The sequence below is a fragment of the Falco biarmicus genome, chromosome 1, assembly GCF_023638135.1.
Source record: "Falco biarmicus isolate bFalBia1 chromosome 1, bFalBia1.pri, whole genome shotgun sequence".
In the NCBI taxonomy this organism is placed as follows: Eukaryota; Metazoa; Chordata; class Aves; order Falconiformes; family Falconidae; genus Falco; species Falco biarmicus.
Genome location: NC_079288.1, coordinates 20,571,329 through 20,584,672, shown reverse-complemented (window position 1 = coordinate 20,584,672; position 13,344 = coordinate 20,571,329). Strand labels below are relative to the sequence as shown.

Sequence of the window (13,344 nt, the reverse complement as noted above, 5' to 3'; positions counted from 1 at the left end):
CTACTACATGCAGCCTTGAAAACAAAATCCTCATGTAACAAGCCATACATACTATAAGACTGTGACCTGGATACAAATTTGTATTGTAGTGCAAAAATGTATTATATTAATAGATAATAATAAATTATTAATGTGTGGCAAGCTTAGAGTTGTAGAAATCATATGGATTTCAGTTGCTTATGGTTGGGTGGCTTCTTGAAATCTATTTCAGTTCAAAATGGAAGAGAGAAATTCAGGTAATAAAGCCACAAGCATACCTTTTAAAGAAAAAATTAAAGCCTAATTCAAAAGGCAAAAGTGTATTGAGGTTTTTTTTCACAAGTTTGTTTTGAAGCATAATTAGCTTGTTTACTAATGTTAAAAACAGCTGTGAAAAACTGAGGTTACTGTTATAATAGCTGATCCAAATATTGCAAGCATAGGGAACACTTGTTAATATTTTGACTGCTATTTTAATTTAATAGTTTTACTTACAGGCCAAGATAGCATTTTAATTTTGTTATTGTAGTACCCAACGTATATTTTCCTAGTCACTTGTCCTTTAACAAAATTAATTTTGCTTACAGTGTTTGTATAGAGAATGAGAGGGGTGTCTTGAATTAAGACTGAAATCTAAAAAAGCAAATGGGTAAAAGGTGGCTAATCTTTGAAACTTACAATATTCCTTTTGAAAATGGAGAAACATGTGGCTTTCAGAATGTCGTGTACCCCAAGGAGCCATTTAAAACGATGGCTCGGGTCAGTGTTCCAGTTTGCATTGGGATGGCTTGAATTCCTCCCAGTCATTTTGCTTTGTTTCCTCCCAGCTGGTTCCCAGCAAATCCCTGCTCAGACGGTGGGGTCCTCTGTCTTTCCTGTCACTATGGAAATGCTGATGTCCTGATTTCCTACGGTTTCCAGATTGAAGGTTTCCCAGCTCCCAGACCAGTTTGCTGCTTAGGTTTACCTAATTCTTGGGGCAGCAGGCTCATCACGTTTTCTGGAAGTGCCAGGCTTCCTGGCCGGTGTGCATCTTGCATAGTAAATTGCCAAAATGCTGACCACTGAGCTTGGCCTTAAACCAAGTTAGTTTTGAAATAACTAGTATTCTGGTTGGTGATCAGTGGGAGCCATCTCACTTCTGAAAAATGCTTTGCTTTGTTTTCCCCACGGCTTTGGTTTTATTTGGGGATGGGGGACAGATCCAAAAAAACTTAAAGGTGTTTGGGAAAACAGAGGGGGTGTGGAGAGAGGGTGGGAACTGTGATGTGTTAATTCTGCACATCAGGGAAAGCATATGCTGCCCTGGGGGTTTCCCCTCCTCTTCCGTGAACCTATGCTAATTTATTTCTTGCTGCTGCAGCTTGGAGAAAAGGCATTTATTTATATTTTTTATATGTATGTATATAAATAAAAAAATATATTTATCTAGATTTTTCCAGCCTTTAGGAACTGGCACTTGGCAAGTTAAGTGTCTTATTGCATGCTCTTAGCTGGTGAATTCGAAAATTCCTGTAGCACTACTTTTGTTCTGGCTCTCTTTAAATTTCTTCCCCTGGGATAGTCTTTCACAGAGGTCTGTACTGGGTACAGACCCAGTTGCTGGAATGAAGCTGTCCATATAAAATCTTCCCAAAGTTGCTCTTCAGTGCACGATAAGAATTCCATATAAATCTTGCATGTAACTTTATTGCTTCACTTTGTGTTTGGAAGCTATTCTGTTATATTTGTTGTCTTAGACCTTTAAACTGAACACAGAACCTGAACTTCATTCATTGAAAACAGGTAAAGTTTAGACTTCTAAAGCTGAACTGTATTGTGTTGATATAGTAACCCCTTAGAGTGGCTAACTTGAAATGATGTTGGATTCTGACACTTGTTACTCTAATACTGCCACAGTTTCTTAGTCCATTTAAAATTGCATGAGCTGGCACTTTAGGTGAAGGAAGTTACGCCCCATCTGGTAAACAGAAAGCAATAGTAAGGGGGAAGGACAGATCTTCTATTTTGGGATTTTTTTTTTGTGTGGTTTTGAGTGGGGGAGTCTTTCAGTTTTGTGGGGGTTACGTAATACTGGCTTAAATTGATTGTGGAAGTTGCAACAACAGGGTGGAAGCCCAATACCACTGAAATTACTGTTGGGAGATTCTGGCTGCATCTAAAGATGGAACAACACCGTCATCTAGTTCATTGCATAAAGTGGAATGAAAATAGGAAAACTGGTCAGGATGCAAAACATACTCATAGCAAGAAAGCCTCTTTTGAATGTGGACAGGTCAGTATTTTATGACAAGAAGTCTGTATTGCCCAGTTGTAAAAGATTATTGAAAAATATTCTGAACTTTAAACTGCATGATGTCTTTGCCCTAAAACGTGCTTAAATGCTGCTTGTAGAACTGCATTTCTACTACACTGTGCTAACTGCTCTGTGCAAAGTCTGTCGCTTCTTGGAAAACACTACAAGTTAGGTTTAACAGTGAAAATAACTGCTCAGCAATTTCAAAGCTGCTGCTGTTTGTCTTGAAGGTAAGAACCAACAGTGCAAGGGTGCCTAAAACAAGGGCTAATACCGGAGAAGACTGGAAAGGAATGGCCAGGGTGGTGCGAAATACTAGCTTCCCCTAAGCTTTCTAAGCAGTTATGTCCTGTTGATGTTTCTCTTTCCTTTCTTTTCTCCTTTTCTGTCCCCCTGTCGGTGACTTGCATATATACAGGTTAAATTTTTTTATTTCTTTTTCAAGTCTGGAAACAAAATGATGATTCTCACCAGCTAAAGTACAGTGCCTGAATAAGAATTTCTGTGTGCTTATAGGTAATGCAAGGAAAACAATGTTTTCTCTTGAGTGTTACCTGATTAGGACAGCAAAATGGTTAGCTTGGTTTTCTGTGCTCCTGTAGCACCGCAAAACCAGGATAAGATGCAACCAGTGTTTGTACTGTGTTGTCTTAGTTCTGCTTTTGTTTTAGGAAGTAACAGGGTGAAGTTAACTTCATCTCTTCTTGCATTGTCTCCAAGTACTGTGTGGTGTTACGAAATAAGACATCTCTGACAGTATCTGCACTGGTGGAGTACAAATCTAACATGAGTGTAACAGATGTTTCTGATGTTTTCAATAACAAAGCCATTAACTTTTTGTTTATCTGTTTTATGTTAGGCCTGACAATATTATCTTTTATGACACACTGTCTTGTCTGGGTTAAGGAGCACAGAGCAGAGAACGAAGTCTGAATAGTGTTGCACTGTTCAGCAGATCTCTGCATGTGACCTCCTCAAGAGGCAACCTTTAGTTATTCAGTGACTGCAGAATTGTGCTATCTTGTGTTTTTCTTGTAAGTCTGTTGCTCGTCTGTTCATTTTATTGTAATGATTGCAAGGGTCCCTTCCTTATAGTTACATAACTGACTACTTTCCTCCCCCCCCCCTAAAGTTTTAAGAAATTCTATATCCTGAACACAAAGGAAAATAACATCCTGTAACTAAAAGGAGTTTTCATCTGCAGATGATGCAGAAAATGCAGATAATTAAGCTGTCTGAATCAGTAGCCCAATCGTTATATGATGAATTGCAGAATCACTCCATGTTAGAAGAGTGTCTGATATGTCCTTATCAATATTGTGAGTGCATAAAAGTGTATGTCAGCAGTTTAACAGAATATAACAGAAGTGGAGAACAGCTCGTAACTGCAAGACTGACTTATGCCCAGTAGAAGCTGGCTTATTGTTATGTTATGATTGGCTAAGTGGTTTCCTCTCACATCTGTAACATATTACATTAGATTTTCTTTGGCACGTACCTCCCACTAAATGAATTTGCATGCTTGAAATATATTTTCTAGTCGTTTCTTTTAACTTCTTCATGAAGTTATGTTCCTTGCCCTGGAGAGATCGAGAGACTGAAGTGTACAGAACTCTACGGAAAAAGCTATGGTTTTCATCATGGCTGTTGAAATACATGTGGCTTCTTCTAATCACATCCGAAAGTTGTTATCTAGCTCTGGTTTATGTTTTGTTGATGGTATTTTTCTGCAGTAACATTTAGAGGAAAAGAGAGTTCTACTAACTCCTGTTTCATGCCTGTTTTAAATTGTGAGGAAGTATCTTCTGCTGTTAAATAGAGATGTCCATGACAATCATGATTTCAAGACTTTGAGCTTTTAAAGGCAGAAACAATCTGTTGTAAAGGGTGCAAGGTATATTTGTACTAATGCATAAGAATAATGACTGCTGCCAAACCTGTAACTGGAGGTGTGCTGTAATGACAGGCTGCTCAAGACCGTGCATCTCTTTGCTGGTTAACGTAAGCATAAAGACATTTGACTTTGTGGGCATTTTCTCAGACATTTAAAACAAATCGGGGGTTTTATTTCATCTGTGTTGGGACCAACAGCGCAGGCTTTCTCAGTGTCCTTTAAATTTAATACCCTCTTTAGTGGGTGTTTCTTCTAGCATGTGGATTCCCAACTGTATTGTTTTTCTCCAGAGGTACTGCTACCTTATTTTAAAAAAACCAACCAAACAAAACCTCAGTTATGCATATATATGATTAGTAAGACATACAGAGTTATTAAGCAAAAAAAAAATACAGAATTAGGTATGGTTGCAAGCTGCCTTTTGGCAGACATTCATAGGCCTATCAAATCTTGCTCTCCGTGTTGTTCCTACTGGGTAAATACATCTAGGATGTCCCTTTCCTTGGCAGTTCCAACAGTGAGGTGAAGAATTGTATAAGCCTTGTAAGCTGCCTTTAAAAGTTAAAGAAGGTCTGAAAGAGCAAGATGAGGGTACCTCCGTATACTGTACAGCAGAAGGTTCTTTCCAGAAAGAGGCACTCGTTCTGGTTTTGCCAGTGTTCCTTTTTTTTTTTTTTTTTTAATGCTTAAACATCGATAGCCTTGCACTCCGCAACTTTGATGTTTTGAAAATCTACCAAACCCAAGTACACTTAGTTGCAGGCTAACTTATAGACAAAAAGACCTATTATCTGTGTGTAATGGAACTGACCAAATATAATGTGACTCTTTGTAAACCGGGCTTGACAGCGGGTGAAAAGGAGTGCTTTAATCTTCTGTGAATTACAGTTTACTCTTGAGTTACGGTTCTGTTCTTAAGTTTTCCTTCTGTATCTATAAGGGTTTTCTCAGACAGCTAGACACAAAACTTGTTTTCTGATGTCTTTTTGAGAATAATAGGCATTTAGTTTGGCTATAAGAATGTGTTTTGTTTTTTTAATAGAACAGCTTGAATACTGCCAACGCTGAACAACAAACTGACATAGACTTAAGATTCCCCCCCTGCCTCTAGAAATCCATTTGGACTTGCGAAATAGTTCCCTTAGAAATGGTAAACACCATTTCTGCTCAATTTTATTGAATTCTTGCTTAGACTGGAAATAATTCCAATGTCCTGCTTCTGCCCCTCTGCTGCCACTCTCTGAATAATGTGTTTTAGACTTCGAAAATGGAAAGAAAGGAATTTTGAATCTGAAACCTCTTAATTTCTTTGGCTGCAGATGGAGTCATTGTTTTTAGGATTTCTGTATTGTAGTTGATCCCTGGTTTGTTTTTTTTTTCAAAAGGGACCACTTACTGTTTTTGGAACTACTTAAAACCAGTTTCTATGCAGTCTCAATCTTGACAAAGCCAGCATTCTAGATAATGTCAGTTCTGAACCAAAATTAGGCACACTTGTGTGTTAAACCTAATCTTCTTGGCCCTGTCACTTGTTAGATTTGTGTGAATTGTGGTATTTAATGTGAATATAGTATCAAATGCCCCTGAAATGTTTTCTTTCCAAGCTATGACACTGGTTTTTATTTTTCTTAATAGTTAGTAATTATTTTTCTTAATGCTGCTGATGGATGAATACCCTTGATTGTTGCTATTGGATGATAACTAGGAGTAAATGCTACAAAGGACTTTAAAATGGTAAAGGTTTTAGAGCAGCCATAGATACAGATCTGTAATACAAAAATTAGACCAAGTCTTAATTGCAGGGAGAAGGAAAGAAGGAGGCTTCCAGAGAGACAAACATGGTTTTGGTAGTTCTCTTTCTGAATCAGTTACAATGTACCATCCTCATCAGTATTAACAGTTTTTAAGAATTTCCAGAAAAAGACTGTAGCTGTTTGCCAGAACAGGTGAAAAGCATGTCTGTTTCTTCCAACATCAGCGCTCATCTAATAGAAGATAATGTTGTTTTTTTTTTTCTTGTGAACATTGCCTGGGTAGTTCTATAGCATTTTTTGATGTGATAATATTGTTGATTTGTAACTTCCATTTCTGCTCTCTAGAACACAGTCTACATTTTAATGGCTTGGTTAAAAGCTGAAAATATTAACTACTCTCCTTCATTTATAAATATTTATAGCATATCTAGGCTTCAGTAAGCCACATGCTGAATTTTTGACCAGTGTGGCTTTCATTAAGGTTTCCATGGGAATGACAGTACCCCCTGGCTGAATATAAATGAGAGCTGTGCCTATCGCTTTGAGTCAGCCCTTCTGTTTTATCTAAAACATGGAATATCAGGAGAGGCAGTGTTCTGCGATGTGTGTATATAATAATTCCTACTGTCACGTTAGGATTTTGTGAAACCTTGTTCAGATGTGTTCAGCCTAGCCAGTTGTGTGATAATATGATCACAGCTACACAAAACTACAAAGAACTGGTGACACTAGAGTGTTTGGTCTTGTTGGTTCAGTAGAACAGATGGTAAAACTCATCAAGCATTGCACTTTTTGCAAAAAAAAAAAAAAAAGAGGTAATACAGAATATTTCACCCCCCCCACGCCCCTTTGGAATGTATTCCAGTTTAATCTCAGAAGCAAGCAGCTTTTAAGAAGTATCCCTAGAGAGAAGGCAACACATTGCCAATGTATTTCCTAATTGGTCAGATAGTGGAAACACTTGTTTGGTGTGGTTGTTGGTATGTTCGAGGATATTTGTTCCTTGCTCTTTCTCCAAACAGTGTTGTTTCAGATTTATTGTTATGCTCTAAAAGACTGGAAACTGTGATGATTGCAAACTCTCGCGAGGTCAGGCTGGTAACGAGGGTGCAGTTGTTGTAGAAATTCACACTCATAGGAGTCGCTGATGGTAACTTGTGACAGCCCTACTAGTAAGTGGAGCTCTTTTGTACTTGTATACAAAGCTATTAAATCTATATGTCTATTAGTATAGAATAGACGATGCCAGTTGGAAGGAGCTTACAACGATCATCTAGTCCAAATAGGAAAGGATTATTGCACTGGTTGGTTTTTTTCTGTAGATGAAAAGCAAATTAGTAATTATTAAATGGTATAAACATTGAGGAAAACTTAAGTCTTATCCAACCCTGTGTTCTCCCTCCAGGAGCTGGGGTTTTAGCTGTGTGGTTACAGCCTTGGGAGGGAAGGGGTCGGGTGTCTGTTCTCACGCAGTATGTTTGCTGAGTGGCTCAAGATCTGACACAGAGTACTTGGGGGAAAACGGCCAGTAAGATATCTGTACCTATTATAATAGTATCTGTATATCTTTAAAGAATAAAGCAAATGTATAAACTTTCCTGTTACCTGAAAATTACACCAGCTAGATAAGTGGAATAAAGGGATAGATCACTGTAAGATAGCGTAGGAGATGCTGACGCTCCTTGAGTGTTGACCATTTTAACAGCATTGAAACTTAAGTTGTTGGCATATTCAGATGATGCACTGTCTCGAATTGTATCAAAACCAACAGAACTTTCCTTTGACAGCATAGTGAGATGGAATCAGTTGTTCAAGTGTGATGCTTCTGTTTGTATGAATGATTTTTTTGTACATAATGAGTACTGTGATGCATCAGAAAATGTATTGTGGGACACTCATTGAGTTTCTTCGCTGTAAAATGTCAATGTTTGAGAACTGAATGTTTTTTTTGTTGCCTGGCTGGTATATCAGTACTGACACAGTCCATGAGATTGTGACAGGTAGCTCTTTTGAAAAACTTTAAATGGAGAATCTTTAAATTACGAATTGTAATTAAACCCAAAGGTGAACTTTAATTTATTGAAGGGGCTAAAATGTGAAGCAACAGATTTGTTTTATATAAAACTTAAAAATGTTATGTGTTGTAGCAAGTCACTCCTAGCGCATTTAATTGTCCTGTTGAAAATCTTTTCCTAAAAGCATAGTGAATGGCTTCTACAGGACTTAATAATTCAAGGAAGCTTGAAATGTAATGTGCGTTACATGGTTTTACCATTTTAATGCAGACAGGGTCACTGTTGAGTACAGAGCAAGCCTGGGGCTGAGTGTACAGCTGTAGAACTACCTTGGATGACCAAGCCTTGTGAATAAAACCTGCTTTTACAAATACATTGTGCTCAGTTTAGGTAGATCTGGTTTAGCATTACTGGATGCTAATAACCTAAAATAATGTATTTTTTTCCCTCCCTTTAAAAAGCTCTTTAGCATTTCAAACAGTAGGAACTGCTAGCTTTGAGTAGTATGTTTTTCTTTTTCCAGGTCTACAAAGGTGAATTTCAGCTTCCTGACTTCCTTAAAGAAGTGCCACAGGTACAGTATTGGATTTGTTTCCTTTTTGTGGGTGTAGTGGCAAGTTAGTATGCAGCCAGTCTTCATAAACCACTTCATAAATTTTTTTATTTTCTGCTAGATCGTAAGAGAACAGGTGACTAGTCATTATAAGAATATCTTGTCTATGAAGACTGAATGCTCCAGTGCTCTTGCACTCAGCAGTCCCAAGCATCTCTTGAGTGCGTGTGTGTCAGTGTGAACAGTACGATGCTTGTAAACCTGAGCTGACTGAGTATTGCTGTGAAACTCAAGGCACATTTGACTCTTTTGTGTAGACCAAGCTGCAAAGTTTGTTATTTGTAGAGAGGCTTTATCTTTTGCCTTGCAAGTATAGTACAGGGAGCAGAGATAAGTAATGAGAGATTTTTAAAAAGAAATACTACTGTATCAGACAAAACAAACAAAACAGTTCAGCTGTGGATATCAATGGAGTGTTGATAATCAGGTGAGCTATTGAACTTCAGATTTTACTAAGAATTCATAATTTGGTACCTTCCTGTAATTCAGGAAGGTTTCTCCCTCCCATAGCCTTGCAGATTTAAGCTCTGCTAATGTAGCCATGAAAATCAGAGCAGATTGTCTAGACAAGGGTCAGATCATTTAATTCACCTTTATCAGAGAAATAACAAAAATTTTTGTATTTTATTGCTTAAATGAAATATTTTATACGAAATAAGAAAATGTAGCAGTTGGTTTTGTTTTCTTGGGTGAGAGTTGCTCAACTAGGTTCAAAAATAACGGGTTTTGTAGGCTGTATAATTGATGGTAAATGTATAAACGTCACCTAAAGTGCTCTCTACACTGTGCTTTGATAGAAAAAACAGCGAATGGCTCGTTACTATCTCAGGTGTGTTCAGGTAAAGCTAAGGAGAAAAGTACTTGTTTGGTGTTTGGGGTTTTCTTTTTTAATTCCTTCTGCGTATACAGGAGTACAGTGTTGCAGAATTGGGAGAGAAAACATTTTTCAGGGCACTCTGCCTCCAGGATTATGTATCTCTGCTTGCATTACTTTATATTTCTACTCTTTCCAATCCTTAATGATACATACAGTACAGAACTTTGTTTAGAATGTGAGTAGCCTATGAAAAGTAAAATAATTTGCAATATCTTTACTTTTAAAAGAAAAAACTGCACTAATGGGCACAAGCTTTCTTAACTTTGGATCCCCAATGTTAGGAAAGGACTCTGATTGTGACCTTTGTTAAAGACTGAAGAATACACCAGAGAATCTACCACACGCATATAAAGCATTTTGACTTACTCCGTTCATTCAAACAAAACCTAATTGATTAAAAAGGAAAATTGGTTTCTTTTGTTCCAGCCAAAGAAGACAGTAGAAAGGAAGTCTCGTGGCAAGATAAAATGAACATGGATCAGTAAAGTCGAATAGCTGTGGTGTCTGTTTCATGTTTTCAGAATATAACTTTTTGCTGTGGACACCAAATCTTTCAGATAAATCTTTGTGTGATCTCTAATGTGGGCTTTGCTCTTTTACTGGATGTTTGCCTGCTCTCACCCTTTGAACAGTTAGTGCTCATGCTTTGCAAGTTGTGCTCAGCTAATAGAAAACCATTAAGAACCTGGCACTACGCAGCTAAATGTGCTGTTGCTCACAGCATTGTTCACTCTCAACCGCTGGCCAAAATGTCTACACAGCTTAACGGCAAGACAACTATTTAAATGTGTGCTGCTTAAAAGTTATTGTCAGCAAATGTATTGAGAAAGTGCGCTGTAGTTATTTCTAATGCTTTCAAATGCAATTATTGTGGTTATTTCAAGATTATCTACAGCCTTACAGATAAAGTTGCAGCATATGTGGCTGCAAGCACAGGGTGTGTCAGAACAGGAGGAGATTAAATATTGCCAATAAGGATTTCTGGAAAATGGAGGGAGATAAACTGCCTTTAAAATCGAGCATACTGTCTATACATAGATAGCGTGCTAGCAAAATAAATGATGCTTGATCTGCCTACTACAGTATTTGTAGTTAAATTATGCTGTTTGTATTTTCCAATTATCTTGTGATACGTAAAAAGAATTTGGTCCACTATTACTAGTAAATACCCTCTTTCAATCCATATGGTAGGGAGGTTTCAAAATGGGACTCCGCCAAATTTCAGGAGATGGATTTATACAGTTAGCTTGGTATAATTACAGTATTTGCCAAACTCTGAGCAGATTTATCCAAAGTAAAGAAAGATTATCTAAAAAGCAAAAATAAGCTTTGGAAGAGTAAGAGGATATTGCTTAAGCCATAAAAACTGATGCTGGAGTTGAAACCGATGCTGATAGTGTTCTCCTTCAGTATTACAGTAAAGATAAAATTAACATAATGTAGCTTAACAGCTAGATGTTTTTGGGAACAAACACTGGTGCTGATAATGGTATCTTTTCCTCTAATGTAAAATAGCTAATTTCATTTTAATTATTTACTTGACAGACTGAGCCTATGGAATAGAAGACAGAATGGCTATTTCTTGCACAGAAGGTAATAAAAGAGCGTGCAGTCCTGCTCATTTGCTGCTCTTGATTTAGTTAAGGTGACTTTTTAAAACTTGTGTAACTCCATGTAAGATTCTGGGTAAGAAAAATATGAAGAAACGGATCTTGATTCAGAATCTGTAAAAATCACATTGAGGTAAGTCCTAGTGGCGAGAGCTTACAAGGGCATAGTTGATGTGCTTTAAGAATCACAATGCAGTTCTACACAGCTCATCACAATTAGCAGTTATTTGCTATGCTGCTGTATTGGCAGTGCTATTTTAGAGCTTGAAATTGAAGGGAGTACATCAAATGATGCCTCTACTCGTCCAGGCATTCTTCAGCAGAGTTTCTTGTTCATGTTAATATCTGTGTGTCTTCCAGCACTATGGCATACTTTGTTAAAGTAGTGAAACTTTAAAGATGACCCTGTCTTTGTTTCTGAATCAATTGCCCTTTCTAGTTAGAGGAAACTGCTAAAGATGAGCTCATTGGTATAATTTGCTTTTAATATGTCCCATAGCCAGTACTTCGAATAAACTGTATTTTAGTTGTTGAATTCACAATGACAAGATTGTGCAGGGAACTCAGTAAATTCCAGAGTAGTTAACGAATGAATGGTGCAAGATTTACTGTATTAATCCAGGATTTTTACTTGTCAACTGTGTTATTAAATGGTCTAGCTTGACAGCAAAAGATGGCAAAATGCATCCAGTTTAAATATAGCCAAAAGCAACAAGCCACACAAATATACCCAGCATATTTTTATGTGGCCATAAATGCAGCACTCTCCATAGCCCTAAATATAGTCTAAAGCATTCTACCAATTAGAAATAATGGATATAAAAGTTTTCCAAAGATTACTTGTAGCCCTTCATCAGAAATCGATAGAGAAACCATAATCTCTTCATGTAGTGGACATTAAAATGACTAAAACATCTACTTCATTTTGCTGCTTACCTCTTTGAAAAAATGTGTTTCAAGCTACAATGTTTCTATCTAAAGCTGCTGCCCGGTTTCTGAGAAACAAAATTAACTTGCCAGCAATCACTGCCACTGGTACCTTGTAATGAAAGAGACACTTTAGGGATATAAATGCAGCCCACTTTCACAAGTATTTTGAATGTAAGTGGAAATACAGTTATGCTATTTTTTTAAAAAAAATCTAAATATGCTCCAAGAAGTAACTCTTTGAATAAACAATGCAAAAGGCAGCCACATTCCTTACAGGAAAGAATTTTAGTGCCTGTGGTTAGTCTTGACAGTGACTCTTCACCTAATGAGATAACAGCCTTTACACATTATTTGTAATTAAAAAATGTTGGATAAAACCAGAACATTACATCTACAGCTCAAACATAACTTTTTTTTTTCTCCTCCTTTAGAAAAAAAGACTGCTGCCTTTTCCGTGGAAATGATCTTACAAGGACTGTCCCACTGAGATCAGTGAGGTGTACTGCTCATGGTCTGCTTTTTTCAGAATTTCCTCTCCCGTTTCTTTCATAGTTTTTGTTCAAAATTTTGCTGTTGTGAGCGCATGCAAATCTGTTCAAAAATATTTAAAATCACAGATATTAATGCAGAACTGTATTACATTCACACTATTTTTTAAGGTTTTAAAAAACGCAAAGCAATGCCTGTCTCTGAAATTGCTCTTCTGTCTTAATTGCAAAACTTCATCTTCAAAGATTTTTTTTTTTTTTTCCTGTAGCAGTTTGGTTTTAAATGTATGAAGCTTTCAAGAGTGGTCTGTGCTTGTCCTTAAAGATTTATTTTTTTTTTTTGTGGAACAGTTGTTTTATTCTCATGTGGAAATTGTTAAATATCTTTTATTTAAAAAAACTGATAAGTGACATGTACAATTACAATTCAATGACCTTTTGTATTTTTCAAAATAAATGCTTTAAATGTGGTTCTTTTCTTACGAATGTGTTTTGCCTCAGAGTTAAGATTTAAATAATGCAAGATACTGATGGAAGAGATGATCTCATGTCCTTGTGTTTGGATCTTTGCTGGCTTTTAACAGGTGGGAGAGAAGGAAAAAATAAATTTAGAGTATCCTAGTGAGAGGTGAGCTTTATTTACCGCAGGAACAAGCAGGTACTTTTTAGCTTATTGCCTTTGTTGCTGCAAAGCAGGTGCTTTGGCCACCATCCCACCACCCAGCAGCCCACCCTGCCGTGTCCTCAGCCCGCTGGCGTGGGATTTGGGAGTTTAAGGGTGCTCGAGGTGGCGTGGGATTTGGGAGTTTAAGGGTGCTCGAGGTGGCGTGGGATTTGGGAGTTTAAGGGTGCTCGAGGTGGCGTGGGATTTGGGAGTTTAAGGGTTCT

The 13,344-nt window shown here is 37.3% G+C and overlaps 1 protein-coding gene across 4 annotated transcripts in view; it reads left to right on the top strand.

Moving 5' to 3' along the window:
- TPST1 (tyrosylprotein sulfotransferase 1) overlaps nt 1-12,926 on the top strand; it is a 31,822-nt gene extending 18,896 nt beyond the window's left edge. For 2 of the 4 annotated variants that reach the window (XM_056358308.1, XM_056358317.1), the window contains exons 4-7: nt 8,462-8,512; nt 9,855-9,930; nt 10,974-11,021; nt 12,400-12,926. In XM_056358308.1, coding sequence (XP_056214283.1) covers nt 8,462-8,512; nt 9,855-9,899 — 96 coding nt within the window. In that variant the 3' untranslated portion in view covers nt 9,900-9,930; nt 10,974-11,021; nt 12,400-12,926. The remainder of the gene's footprint in view (nt 1-8,461; nt 8,513-9,854; nt 9,931-10,973; nt 11,022-12,399) is intronic. The other 2 variants (XM_056358327.1, XM_056358335.1) reach the window with 2 other exon arrangements.
- Nucleotides 12,927-13,344: the final 418 nt, after the last annotated feature.